This window comes from Chinchilla lanigera, unplaced genomic scaffold (genome assembly GCF_000276665.1).
Source record: "Chinchilla lanigera isolate Chin_1 unplaced genomic scaffold, ChiLan1.0 scaffold00026, whole genome shotgun sequence".
NCBI lineage: Eukaryota > Metazoa > Chordata > Mammalia > Rodentia > Chinchillidae > Chinchilla > Chinchilla lanigera.
In genome coordinates, this window is record NW_004955427.1 from 20,777,337 (window position 1) to 20,792,821 (window position 15,485).

Here is a 15,485-nt window from a genome sequence, read left to right on the forward strand (position 1 = left end):
AGCAAATGTCTCCTGGAGAAGTCTCATGTGGCCATGGACAGCTGCAAGGTGTAAGGACAGCCATAGAAGAGAAAAAGAAAAAGTACTTAGGAAACACTAGGCTTTTCTCTCATCTCGGGCTTTTAACCCATTCAGCATTTTTTGGGGGGGCACATTTGAGATAGGATCTAACTTGATACTTTTACAAATTGATAACCTATCACAATACCCCATTTGTGAACAACCCATCTTTTCACTACACATTTGAAATGATACTAAAAGTCTGGTTTTTAAATTCTTTAGTCTGTTCTAGTAACCCATCTGTCTATTTCTATGCTTTATAAAACCATATCTTTATAATATCCTAATACTTGATATCTTTGTTCTCTTCAGAGTTTGACAGGTATTCGTATTTATTTTTCTCTAGAGTTTTAGAATAACATCTAAAAACAAAATCCTTCTGAAACTTTGGTGCAGACTACACTAGTTGACTGGGGAGATAACTCAGCAGCACAGCACCTGCCTGGCAAGCGCAAGGTCCTGACTTCGATTCCCAGTATAAAAATCAAACAAAATAGACTACACTGGCTTACAGATTGAAAGCTAAGCCAGTTCTTTTATAATTCTACATAAGTTCAATTTTAATTTCACTCCCATTGTTCATTCTCTGTGCATTTTCGTTTTTATTAGCTAATATCTACTTTTGCATATCCAGTTTGGAAAGTGTCACATGGTTAACTGTGCACTTTGCCATCTGTATATAAACACAGTGATCGATCAGACTCTGAAAGAGTGACATAACGATCACATACCACGATGCATCCATTAATTTTTCTCTGCTGCAATAAATTAGCACAAACTTTCTGGCTCAAAACAACACAAATTATTCTTTTCAATTCAAAAAGTCGGAAGTCCAAGATGGTCTTAACCCAGCTAACATCACGGTGCTGGCAGCGTAGTATCCCTTCTCAGGTCTCTTCAGAGAAACCCCGAGGCTCATGGCCCCACTTCCCATCTGTAAAGCCAGCAGGATAGCACATAAATCTCTCCCCAACTCCTTTGGTCATCACATCTCCCTCTCTGACTCTGACCTTCTGCTACCTTCTTGGGAGGACCCTTATAATTACACACCGGAGACACCCTCATAACCCAGGACAGTGTCCCCGGCTCAGGATCCTAACTTCATCCCATTAGCAAAGTCCCTTTCGCTATGGAATATGACACCGCACAGTTTTCAGACGTTGGGGACAGAAGGATAGTCTGCCTGACACAAAGCACATCTGTTACTCACACAGTGACTTGTGGGCTGAAGAGCTACCAGTGAAGTTCAAACTTTATGGAATTACTCAGCTAACAGGCTCTGATAACTGAGATCTGAATTTCAGTAACAGGAGATTCATGTTATTTAAACCACACTAACTAGGATCTGTGCATATATGAAGCATGAAAGGGGTATCTCCTGTTTTAAGTACAGTTGACAGGTCAAAGAGGATGAGAACAACGTCCAGTACTACACGTGCGGGAGGCAGGGCCAGGACTACATGAGCTGAGGCAGGAGTCCCTGTGTGCCTTTGTACCTGAAGAATACTCCCAGGGAAAGAGCAACCCTTCTCTTGCACTGAGTCTTCAGCTCACCCGGACACGTGAGGAGTACTGCAGCTGTTCTCTTTGAGAGGTGTAAGTGGCTGTGGGAAAAACTTTTAGAATACGGCTGTACCTCCCCTCGGACCTCTGCCATCTTTTGCCGCTCCACTAACCACGTCGGAGTCCTTGTACTCTCATCCTCAGTGCCTGGGCATGTGCTGCACTTTCGGAAGCAAGGCTTTTTTATTTATGTTGATTAGCAAACATAAGAGTTCCTCTGATAGGCGATTAAAATAAAATGAACACTTCCTATGTGCTCAGACATTTTGAACAGGTTATAATAAAAGTAAATAAGGGACACACTTTCCTGATACAAAATATAACTTTTTAAAAATACCAAATACACATTTTTAACAAATTGAACCACTCATATAAAGTTTCTCATGAATTAATTTATTTAAACAGCAAAAAGGTCAGCTCTACACCTCTGACTGGGATTACGATGTTCAATCTTTTCAGCAGGGATATTACTCCCAGTCACACACACAAAGGCACGGGGGCACTGACAAAGGGGTGTACTATGTTCATCTGCAATAAATACCTCAGCTGACGCAGCCGGACACCTCTTACAGAGGTACAGCTCATTTTTAATACATAAATATTCCAAATATTTTCATTGTCTGACCTGAGGAAGAAAAAGGAGTAAGAAACACCCCATGGAAAAGGACTTCCCTCCGTATTAAGTGCTATTACCTTATTGCAGCCAATGTTACTTCAGAAGTTTTAAGATGGAAGGGAAAAGATCGCACACCATGCTTAACCCTGGAGGTAAAAATGAAACCAAACCCTTCTCGGCCTGCGGCTCCTGTTGGCTCTCTGTCATGAGTGCTGCACCCGGGACAAGACAGCAAATACCCCTGAGGCAGCGGCTCCATTTTCATGTCCAACTGAGACAGATAAGGACTCCAAGTGCTAAGTGCATATTTCAAGCATATGTTCTGCACCCATTTAGAGGCACAATAAATTATGAAATTCATTGATACCAACTCACAGGTACTCTCTGTGGTGAATATAAGCATTATACTTGGTACTTCACCTCCAGCTCTTCCCTTAAAATCTTTTTTGACACCACAGGGAGCAGACCTTGATACACATTCTGAAACTCTCACTATAGATTTCCATCCTGCAGCCACCATGACCTCACACTTTGTCCTCGCCAGCAGGTGAAAGGGCAGTCTCTCTTTTCCTGCTGGCTCTATCTGCACCAAGCTTCTCAGGAGACCACGTCAGGTGCAGATTATACATCAAAGTCCTTCAGCTCTCCCCAGCTGGCACCTATCTTCACTTTCACTTTCAGTTTCACAGAAAGTTTTATGGCACTCTCCATTTCATTCTTGACAATCTGAGCTACCTAAAAGACAAAAAACGCTGAAGTTAACCTCTACCAAACCAAAGGATGCTGGCCAACCCACCCACTGAGAAGGCGATAAAGCAGACTGCAGTTCTTCATCCGATGGTGCTTAAAGCCCAATCTCTGATGAGCAGGAGCTCCCGACAGCTTTAGCTAGAATGTCCCAAGCTTGGAAACCCTGGGCACAGGACCCTACAGTCTCACCTAGTTTCCACAGGACAAAAATAAACCCCGCTCCAGGAACTTCTGTGCTTGAAGTACAAAACCATGCAAGCACTCTTAACTCCTTTACCAGTAAGGACTCGCCATTTATACAGCCACCCTGTGGCAAAGGTAGGGTTCCAGAATCCTCCTGCACGGACTGCAGCCTGACCCAGGGTGTTTTAGCTTTTTACAGAATAGACATGCGCTGCAAAAATACCTGAACAATGTCCTCTTCTGCTACTTCATAAAGAAGTTCATCGTGGAGCTGAAGGACGAAGAAGCCTCCTCTGATTGGGCAGAACATCCCTGGCAGCTTTCTCTTGGGTACTAATCCTACCCCATAAAACAGTAGCAAAAGTGAGCAGCGTGTCAGTGACATGGGAGAACTGCTTTTGTATTTTTAGAGAAATGACAAACTTCAGGAAACTTTAATTAGGAGATTAAACATGTAAGGCTTAGAACTCTATTGGAAATAACTAACAGTTGGCTGCTACCTAACCTTCCTATCAGATCCACAATTTCCCTCCAGAAAGGAGTCTAACACAGAAGTCACAAAATAGGGTACAAAGAGCTCTGCTCTAAACTCTAGTCTTATTTCTCATAAACAACCAACATTTCATCTTTCCATGGATTCCGCTACCACAGTGTGAATCACAGTGCGGCACGGGGCTGACCCTGCTGCAGGAAGGTAAGCTGGTGCTGTTCGACTGCGATTTGTCAGGGGCGCTCTCGGCTCTCGGAAGCCTCACTATGGCAGCACTGGTGCTTCCCCAGTGGGATCATATTCTCCAGCCAAGTAATTCTAACCCAAGCATCCACATGTGGACCTCAGAGCGTCTGTGAACTGAAGTGTCTGTGTGTATACGTTTTCCTGTGGTCTGATCCATACTTTCCGTGGATTCTCAAAAGTACCCATGATTCTAAAAATGGTGAAAAACTGCTGTACCTAAGTAGATGGGCCTAGTGGATCAGACCATGACTGTCTGGTCACAAGATAAGGTCCAAAGAAATACCTGCAGCGTTCCTGCTTTTCCCATAGCTTGTAGCAGTCCTTCCTTTCTACCATCCAGATTTCTGACTTATGCATCATACCCAGCCCAAGGACTACCTCCTTCAATATCTCCTGCTTTCCTCCAGAGTCCTTGCATTGTCACTGACTGCAGCCCAAGTTTGCTCGCCCTCTGGCAAGGCTGTTCATCCGCTGGTCAGCTTTGCTAAGCTCTAATCTGCGGCCTTAGGCCTCGCATATCAACACACCACTGCCTGTCTGCATGCTCTAGCTTTTCTCCCTTCTGAGCACCGTCATTTTTGCTCCCAATTTCCCCGAGTTATCCGGCTTCTGACCCAGAAGGCCATGATCCTCTTGTTTATTCCCTGTATGCTCAGCCTCACTTCTTAAACAGGGACTTTAAAAACTCATTAACATTTAAAAACATTAATAAACCCAGCATATTTTAACATGAATAACATGTTTTTATGAAAATATATTTTTATGCTTCTGCCTGTATGCTTCTACCTCATTGTATCTTTCTTCCCTTTTTAGAAGATTTTAAATTTAAACATGGGTTGATAACTTTGCCTTAACTCTCCCACAATTACATCTACATAACTGGCTACGTTATTCTCTGTAATCTTTACAGTTGTCTCTTAAGAAGCAAATCCCAGCCTTGACTGCTGAGCTGTATCTTTCTGGCCATCTCCAGCATCTTACTCTTCCCTTGAATGCCTCAAGCCTCCTTAAGTTTCTACAAGGAAAATTTAAAGCACGGCTGCAGTCACAGTTTGACAATCCCAGGAACTGTGAAATGTACTAAAAGCAGAAATACAGATAGGTGACAAAAGGAAAAGTTCTATGTACTTGTCAGGACAAGAAATAATTTAAGCAATAAGAGAATTTAGAGAAAATATTTTGAAAATAAGAACTTTCCAGAGATCATAGGACATGTGATCCTGCAACACACTGATGCATATGCAGAGTAGAGACTCTAGCTTCTTTTCTAAGGCCAGGAATTAGAGACTTGCAGAAATGTAAAAATAAAGTCACCCATTACTAATTTTCTTTTGCTCTGTAAAGATGTATTTTCATAAAAACATGTTATTCATGTTAAAATGTGGTGGGTTTATTAATGTGTTTAAATTTTAATGAGTTTTTAAATTCCCTATTTCATTTATAATATGGTAAATACAGTAGACACAATCCATATAAACAGTAATTCTTTTGGCAGACCCCTAATAACTTCTAAAATTATAAAAACTTAATGAAAACATCTGAGAACTTCTGAGAAATAACATATAAACTACTTCCTGTTTTTGGACACAGTTATTTTCACCGTGTTAGAACAAGGGCCTCACTGGTGAACAAACCTGTGCCTTCTCTTTGGAGCACGCTCTCCCGATGGCCGTGAGATTTGAAGGCTGAGTGGAAGGTCTCCAACTGCTTCTGAATGTTAACTGTGGCCACCTTGACTATATCAGCTGCGGATCCTTGGACTGTTGTGTTAATGGCCTGACGTTCAGCCTAGGAAAGACAATACCAAGTGCTCCATCAGTTACACCAGCACGGTTTCAGATTTTCCCTCAGTGTCCACAGATGAATGTTAGTATTTGCAGACAAAATGGAAATCTGGACGGACAGATGACCCCATCAACTATCAGGCTGCATCCCAGCACCAGGTGTAATGGCCCATTGCTCTAGATTCTGAGCCACCCACTAGAGGACAGACCAAACATGACATTGCTTCTTTAAAATTCATCAACTCTCAGGACCCCAAAACTACATCGTATTTAGAAGGTATATACTACCTCAAAATTATTTTACTTTATAAACATACACCATCAGTATTCTAGCTGTTCTAAATTTAAAAGGATTTATTCCTCAAAATACTCTTAATCCTAAATAGAAGTAGATTATCATTCTTCATGATGTGGGATAGAAACAGGTACCCTATACCAACGGCCTCTTGGTCTTGTGTAGACTTTGGGCCCAGGAAATTAAGAGCCCTCTGCTATGAATGAAGAGTTTTTCATGGGCTGCTAAGGCTGATCATTAGTTTCTGGAGAAAAATCACATCCTAGAAGCCTGTTTGTGAAGTTAGAACTTCCCTGAAGTAATTTCTGCAGGAGCTTCTTAGCAGACGACTATGACTGCTAAAACTTAACATCCTACGGCAGTAGAGAAGGGAGCCTGGCTTAATTCCTGGTGTCACCAGTTCATGACTATTACTACTGGTGCCTCAAAAGGTTTCAGAAAATAGAAAAGGTTTATTCCAGAGAAGCAGCCAAATAGCTTGAGAGGCATCCTCAAGTTCCCTGTCACCTGAGCTACACCCAACTTCCAGAACAGTGATGGCGAACCTTTTAGAGACGAGTGCTCAAACTGCAACCCCAAACCCACTTATTTATCACAATTGCCAACACTGCAGTTAAACCTGAATACTGAGGTTTTAATTTAAAAAAAGTAACTCACACATTAACATTGTTTTTTGGTACTGGGGATTGAACTCAGGGACTTGTGCATAAAGGTAAGTTCTCTACCACTGAACTATACCCAAGACCCTCACATTAACATCTTTTATCTCAAAAACAAATGACGTGTGCTAAAGGTTCACTACCACTGTTCTAGGATATTAAGTATCTGTTAAGAGATATACCTTTTAATTTCAAAGTTAAACTGTTGCTTTGTCACATGCTGGTGAAGTCAGTGTAAACTCACTCAGTTGTCACTCATTAGAGAGACTGAATTTTAGAGTCATACTCACTTCTCCAGGAAACTGTGCCTCTGTGCAGTAAACCTACAGATATACCATGAACAAGCACAAAAACATCAAATACTGCACAATCATGACGTCATACTTTTGAGATTTTCTTCCACATTAAGAAAACCTGGCAGCCTTGAGTCATACAAAGCTCAGTTCTGCCCAGCCCTAGCCACATACTGGGGCCCATGCACCCCGCCCAGGGAGGACCCCAGAACTGACTGGAGGAGCACGTGCTGGGGGCAGCTCCTGGGATCTCTATAGCGCAGAGCAACAGAGGTGTCAACCAACAGACCCAGCTGACTGAAGAGGGGAACAACACCAAGGAGGAGAGCGTCACTTCAGGCCGGAAGCATTGCCCTACCAGAGCCCAGGTGAGAGAAACCCTGGGAGAGAGGCTTGCAGAGGCGGGGAGGTAAACAGAGATCTGCTGAGATTCCTTGGGAGACCTGAGAAGACCCGGAGGTTCACAAGGGCTGTGTTCCGTTGAAGGAGGCCAGGCTTTGAGGGTGAAACATCAGAGGGAGTGGTCCTGAACGCTAGAGGAGTTAGTCTCTGGTATCTTTGCTCTCTGGCACTGCTGCCCACATTCAGCAGAAACTAGTGGTCTGCACTATTATAGGCTACTATATGGGTGGTCTGTCTGCAGAAAATCATAGTCTGATTTTAGCTCTGACTAGAGGATATCCAGGACTGGGCCTTCGGGTTTGGCAATACCCAGTTGGCATTTGATGCCATTGACACCACTGAACTTACAAGGTAATCCAGCAGTGGATAACAACTAGCTTTCTCTCTGCGCCAATATCTGGAGTTCCTGAGGATCATAGGCAACATAAAACAGATATACATACACACAGGGTCATGGGGAAGCAAGGCAACAGAAAACTCCCAAGGTCTCTCAACTCTGCTAAGACACAGCAAGGGGCACAAATGGAGAGGAAAGCAAACGCAAGGCAGCAGAACTCTACAAAAAGTTTATAGGAGGAATGAAGAAACCAGACGAGTTCAAAGAGGAAACAAACCAAAAACTCACGGCATTATCACTCAATATGCCCAAAGTGGGTTTGGGCAAAATAAGCAAAAAATTTGATGAGCTGATGAAAACTGTTCAAAACATGCCTAATGCATTCAAGAAGGATACAGGACCTTCAAAAGATTTCAGGAAGAAATATCTGAAATAAAAGCCTGTATAGAACTCACAAATTGCAGAAATTACCTATGTGAAGACAGAGTATCTAAAATTGAAGACATTGGTAAATTATGAAAAGTACTCAAAGAAGGCACACACACAAAAGAAAAGATTATCCCAGAGATATTAGATGACATCAAGAAGATGAATCTACTGTGAGGCTTACTGAAGTTAGAGAAATGCTAAAGGATAACACAGATGGAATTATTAATATGTTTACAGAAATCATAGTAGAACATTTCCCAAATATGAGAAAAAAGTTTAAAATATAAGTGAGGCTTACAGAACACCAAATAACTATGAAGAAAAAGAAATTCAACAAGGCACATCCTTATTAAATTGCCAGATAGCCAACAAAAAAGAATTTTAAAAGAAGTAGATAAAAACAAACAAAATCACACATAATGGTAAACCAATCAATTGCTGCAGACTTCTCAATGCAAATCCAAAAGGCCAGAAGAGTTTGGAGTGAAGTATTTCAAACCCTAATAGCAACCACCCTAAGCCTAGATTAACTTACCCAGCAAAGCTCTCTCTCAAAATAGATGAAAAATAAAGACATTTCAAGAAAAAGACCAGCTTAAGGAGTAATGACTATGAAACCAGCACTCCAGAAGATATTCACAAACATCCTAGAAATCATGAAACCAACAAAATTTAAAACCAAGATGAAATGAAAACATCAAGCAAAGTCAATGGGTAAATAAGAAAAAATGACAAGAAAAGAAAAGGAGAGTCACCAACACAGAAAGAATGCTATGATAGCAAATACTCTCAGTAATACCTCTCAACATTAATGGCCTCAACTCTCCAATATTAAAAGATACAGGTTGGCAAATTGGATTAAAAAAAAAAACCCAACAGGATGCTGAATTCAGGAAACTCAACGAATCCAAAGATATCTATAAACTAAAAATTAAAGGATGTGAAACAATATTTCATGTGCAAGAACCCCCAAAAGATACAGGGGTAGCAATTTTAATCTCAGACAATGTAAACTTCAAGTTAAAACTGATTAGAAGAGACAAAGAAATCACAATAGTAATTAAGGGAATAATCCAACAAGAAGAGATAATGTTTATAAATATTTATACACCAAATACTGGAGCACCTATCTTCATAAAAGATCAAATAAATACTACCACAATCATATCAGGGGATCTTAACACCCATTCTCACAAAGAGACAGATAAACCAAACAAAAAAATCAATAAAAATGTATCAGAGCTGAACCACACCCCAGAATATATGGACTTAATAGACTTCTACAAGGTATTCTACCCCACTACAACACAGTACACATTCTGCTCTACAGCACACAGTACTTTTCCCAAAATAGATCACATACTCGTTCACAAAGCCTGATTAAATAAATAAAAAGAATCAAAATCACCCTATGTGCAATGAATACAGAAATCAACAGAGAAGAAATCATGGGACAGGTAGAAGCACCTAAAAATAACACACTCCAATGGGTCACAGAAGAAATCAAGGAAGAAATTTTTAAATTCCTGGAAGTTAATGAAAATATCTATACAATGCAATGAAACCTCCAGGACACTACGAAAGCAGTCCTAAGAGGGAAGTCCACTGCAATCAATGCTCATATTAGAAAAACAGAGAGAGCTCAAATAAAGAACTTTATAAGGAATCTTAAAATACTTGAGAACAAACAATCCAGGCCAAAACCAAAGTTAAGGTGGGAAAGTATAAAGATTTCAGTGGAAATCAATAAAACTGAGATTTTAAAAAGTTCAACAAACAAAAAGCTGGTTCTTTGAAAGAATAAACAAAATAGATAAGCCTTTTGCTAAACTTACCAAGAGAAAAGACTTACATCAATATAGTCAGGAGGGAAATCATAAACATGAGAGCAGAAATCAATGAAATTGAAACTAAAAAAGGTGTTTTAGAAACCCACTGAATTGAAGAACTGGTTCTTTGAAATAATAAAATAGATAAATCCTTCACCAGACTTACCAAGAGAGAGAAAAGACTCACATAAATACAATTAGAAAAGAAAAGGTAATATCAAAAGATACTGTCAACATCCAGAAAAATAGTAACTACTTTGAAAAACTGTATTCCAACAAATTGGTAAATTTTGAAGAAATGGATAGATTCTTAGATTCATACAAATTATCAAAGCTAACCTAAGAAGAAGCTAATCCCCTGGGTGGGGATATAGCTCAGCAGTACAGACCTGCCTGGCAAGCACAAGGTCCTGAGTTCAATTCCTGGTACAAAAAAAAAAAAAGAAGTTAATTCCCCAAAATGCTGAACAATTCAATAATAAGCAGTGATATAGAGACAGTAATAAAGCATCTACCAGTTTAAAAAAGGCCCAGACCTGATATATACACCATTGAATTCTACAAAACCTTTAAGGAGGTTACATCACCTACACTCAAGCTCTTCAAAGAAACTGAAAGGGATAGAGTGCTCCCAAATTCATTTATGTAAGCCAGCCTCACTCTGATCCATAAATCAGATAAAGGCCCAACTAAAAAAACTATAGGCCAATTTCCCTAATGAACACAGATGCAGATATCCTCAACAAGATGTCAGCAAATAGAATGCAGCGCACCATCAAAAAGATCATCATCATGACAAAGTAGGATTCATCCCAGAGATGCAAGGATGGTACAACAGACATAAATCAATAAATGTCATATATCACAAAAACCGAAACAAGGTCAAAAACACATGATCATATCAATAGATGCAGAAAAAGCTTTTGACAAAATCTAATATGCCTTCATAATAAACAAAAAAAACAGGTATATAAAAACTATACATGAATTTGATACAAGCTATTTATGACAAGCCAACATCCAACATTGCAGTAAATTGCGAAAAACTAAAAGCAATTCCCTTAAAATCAGGAAAAAGGCAAGGATGCCCACTATCACCACTTCTATTCAATCTATTCAACGTAGTACTTGAAACATTAGGCAGAGTAATCAGGCAAGAGAAAGAAACAAAAGGGATAAGTATAGGAAAGGAAAAACTCAAATTATTTGCAGATGACATGATACATTACATAGAAGACCCAAGGAGAACTCTACCAAGAAACTCTTAAAATTAATAAAGTTGCTGAAGCAACTTCAGCAATGTAGCAGGATATGAAATCAACATACAAAAATCATTAACATTTGTGTACAACAATAATAAATGCAATGAGAAGGAAATTATGAAAACAATACCATTCATGATAGTATCAAGAAAAATGAAATACTTATGAATTAACCTAACCAATGAAGTAAAAGACCTCTTCAAATTGAGGATTGAAAAAGACATTGAAATATGGAAAGTTTTCTTCTACTCTGGGGTAGGCAGAACTAACATTGTCAAAATGGTCATATTCCCAAAATTGTTATATGGATTTAATGCAATCCCAAAGAAAATACCAACAGCATACTATATAGATAGAGATAAAACACTCTTGAAATTTATGTGGAAACAGAAGAGACCCAGAATAGCAAAAGCATCCTTGAGCAACAAGAGCAAAGCAGGAAGCATCACAATAACTGACTTTAAACTACACTACAAAGCAACAAATGTTAAAAACTGCATGGCACTGAAACAAAAACAAACATGTGGATCAATGGAACAGAACAGAGGATACAGAAACATCCCCAGACACAATGAGCTATTTGATCTTTAACGAAGGGGCCAAAAGTACACATTGGAGGAAAGATAGCGTATTCAACAAATGGTGCTGGGAAAAGTGGCTGTTTGCAGACGACTGAAACTAGACCTGTATCTCTCATGAGTACTAAATTCAAATAAAAAAGGATCAAAGAGCTAAACATTAAAACAGAAATGTTGAACCTACTGGGAAATAAAATAGGTAAAATACTTGGGGACATAAGCATAGGAAAAGCGTTTTTAAACAGAACAATTGCACAAGAAATAACAGCAAGAATCAATAAATGGGACTGCACCAAATGAAAAAGCAGAGAAGGAATCAGTAAGTAGAATAAAGAGAAAACCTATGGAATAGGAAAAAATTTTGCCAGCTACTTTTCAGAGCACTAATATCTAGAATATATAAAGAATTCAAAAAAAATTAGGCCACCCAAAATAAAAGAACCAATCAAGAAATGGGCATATGATATCAACAGACACTTCACAAAAGAAGTTAAATGGCCAACGAATACATGAAAAGAAATGTTTAACATCCTGGCCATTGAAAACTGCAAGTTAAAACAACACTAGGGTTCCTTCTTCAGCCAGAAAAAAAAAAAAAAAAAAAACAAAGGCAATATCCAAGAAAAAAATTCCTGGCAAGGCTGCAGTGGAAAAGCAACCCTCCTACATTATTGATGGAAATATAAACTAGGACAATCATATGGAAATCAGTATGGAGGTTTCCCACACAACTGAAATAGAACTTCCTTAAGACCCAGCTATCTCCCTCCTAGGTATCCTCCCCAAAGTGCTTAAGACAGCATAGTACAGGAATGCAGGCATACTAATGTTTACAGCAGCAGAATTCATAACAGCTAAATCCTGGAAGCAATCTGTATATCCATCAACAGACAACTGGGTTAAGAAAATGTGGTATCTCTATATAATGAAATACTATTTGGCTTATACGACAAAGTTGAGCCAATCAAAAAAATGGATTCACCTGGAAAATATAATGTTGAGTGAAACAAATCAGACACACAAGCTGAAATGCCATATGTTATCTCTCATTTGAGTCAGCAAAGTACAAAAAAGAGCACAATAAATGGTGAATAGAAGGTGACAAAGCATAGGATCTCTCACAAGTGGGAAGGCACCCAGGGGAAGAAGGGAGAGGAAAGGTGAAATAAGGAGATTAAGGATATGCCAGGTACAGGAACCTAACCACCTCAGTGAAATCAAATATTATATGTCATAAACATGAGCTAAGATTAATAATATCAATAAGAATGAAAACGGGGAAAGGGGATTTAGAGGAAGAAGGGAGGTGAGAGGACTGGGAAAAGGATTAAAGAAAAGAAACAAGTTGTCTTATGCACATATATACCCAACCCCTAAGATGATTGAACTGCAACTACTGCAAACATGTACCAAAACAAACGGACAAACACAAACAACTCAGTTCTTCCATTATCAGGACATTTTATCTAAATAAAAAACAAAGCGTTCTGATAATGGAAAATTAAGCCACTAGGACCAACTCCCACTAGCAATACCTTAAATGAAAAAACCAATCCCCTGCCCGCCCAAAAAAGCCTCCTTGAATGATTTAGGCAGCTGAAAAGCCAGTGAAGAATTCTTGGGACTAGAAATCTAGAGTGAAACCAGGGAAGTGATTTCTCCCAGGGTAATCAACCAACTCAAGAAAAGGGGCTGACAGCCTAGAAAGCTAAGCAACCGCCGGGTAGTCCTGTGGGCCACAGGGAACATTTGGGTCAGCGCCCGACAGGTAAAAGAAGGCCTGACAAACTATCAGTTTCAAAGCAAAACCAACACTCCAGGGATGGCGACAAGCCTACCAGAGCTCTGTTTGCATGCAAGCCAGGCCACGCAGCCCAGCAGCCAAGCAGCAGATAACAGTTGTTTTTTCTAAACGAAAACCTCAGTGTTCAGGTTTAGTTGCAGTGTTAGCACTTTGAGTGAATAAGTGGCTTTCAGTTTTGGATTGCAGCGTGGGTGCTCAGTCTCTAAAAGGTTCACCATCCCCGCTCTATGGAAAGAAGAGAAACTAGAAATAGCTTGGCCCACCTGCCCTTACTTCAAATCATCATTTCTGTCCCAGAAGTCAGATCAGAGTAATCCTATATTGTTGGTCACTTTAGTTTGCATGAAGAAAGGTAAATTCTTTCTGAATAAAAGTCACATCATCATACAAGCTCAGAGAACTCCCTCAGTCTTTCATACGCAATGCTCACACTCAGCAGTAAAGCCAGGACCAGGAGGAATTGAGACAACATAACTGTTTTTAAAGAAAACTAAAAAAAACAAAAGGCAAAAACCACAGGCTACAGAAATTTGAGATTTATCAGACTACTGACTCATATCAAACACAGTACCTAAAATAAGAACAAAATAGAAAATCTAGAACTAAAAAGTAAAAATAAGAGAATTTAAATCTTCCATATGTAGTTTAAAAAGCAAATTTATGGGCCAATCAGTCAGTGGAAAATAAATGGGAAAACAGAAGAAAGCATGATAAAATATAAACATAAAAAATATAGAACAAAGGTTATGAAACATGAAGGATTAAAAAGTAGCTTTAAAATTTATAACAGGAATTCTAGAAAATGAGGAAAGAATATGATGAAGCAATAATGGAAGAAGTAATGTCTAAGAATTTTCTAAAATCAAAATGTGTCAAGCCATAAATTCAAGAGGTCCTTACACACTGAAGAAGATTCAGTTAAACACACACCACATATAGGCACACTGATTTTTAAAACATACACTTGGGCGCATAATAGAAAATATGCTGGAAAACAGGCATAAAGAAAAAATTGTGTTGAAATCAAGTACACAAAAAGATTACAGACAGGAATACCATCATTAATGAAGCAGTAATTACAAAAGCACTCAGCAAACTATAGACTATAGGCCAAATCTAGCCCACCTATTTCTGTAAATAAAATTTTACTGGAAGACAACCACACTCACTCTTTTATGTACTATCTAACATGCTAAGCACTTCCTTCATCGGATACAGGTACTATTAAAAATATACTGCTAAAATGTTTAAAATTTCACTCTGAGATCTGAAAGGTGGTAAAGGTGCTTCTTTATACCATTGTCCCACTTCTATTTAATACTGCCCTAGCCAGTAAGTCAAGCAAAAGTAATAAAAGGTATAAAATCTGCTGGGTGTGGTGGTACATGCCTGTGATCCCAGCACTCAGGAGGCTGAGGCAGGAGGATCCTTGCAAGATTGCGGCCAGCCTGAACTGCATAGTGAGACCCTGCCTCAAAAAGACAAAAAAAAAAAAAAAGGTATGAAATCTGCCAAGTTCTACATCTGGACCTTGAATGTCCCTCAGAGAATATGCATCAAAGGCTCTGTCCCTGGCTTGGTCCCCAGCTTGGCACTCTGGGGAGGTCGGGGACCCTCATGGGGCATCTTTCAGTCATGGGAGGCATGGCCTCCAAGGGGACTGTGAGGTCACAGTCCCTCCTCTCTTTGGCAACCTGGCCACAAGATGAGCAGTTTCACTTCACTACATGCAGCCCACCATGATATGCTGGGTGGCCTCAGGCCCAAAAAGCAGGGATCAACCAATCAGGATTGAAACTTCCAAGCCTGTGAGTCATAAACTTTTTATCTTTATAAAGTTGATTTTCTCAAGTACTTGTTATAGTAGTGAAAAGCTAACTTAAATAGAAATGCAGTCATAAAATT

At 39.4% G+C, this 15,485-nt stretch overlaps 1 protein-coding gene across 3 annotated transcripts in view; it reads right to left on the reverse strand.

The window, feature by feature from the left end:
* Window positions 1-1,995: 1,995 nt before the first annotated feature.
* Polq (polymerase (DNA directed), theta) overlaps window positions 1,996-15,485 on the reverse strand; it is a 115,763-nt gene continuing 102,273 nt past the window's right edge. For all 3 annotated transcript variants that reach the window (XM_013515227.1, XM_005386484.2, XM_013515228.1), the window contains 3 exons: window positions 5,543-5,696; window positions 3,396-3,511; window positions 1,996-2,974 (listed from right to left, as the gene is read on the reverse strand). In XM_013515227.1, coding sequence (XP_013370681.1) covers window positions 2,861-2,974; window positions 3,396-3,511; window positions 5,543-5,696 — 384 coding nt within the window. In that variant the 3' untranslated portion in view covers window positions 1,996-2,860. The remainder of the gene's footprint in view (window positions 2,975-3,395; window positions 3,512-5,542; window positions 5,697-15,485) is intronic.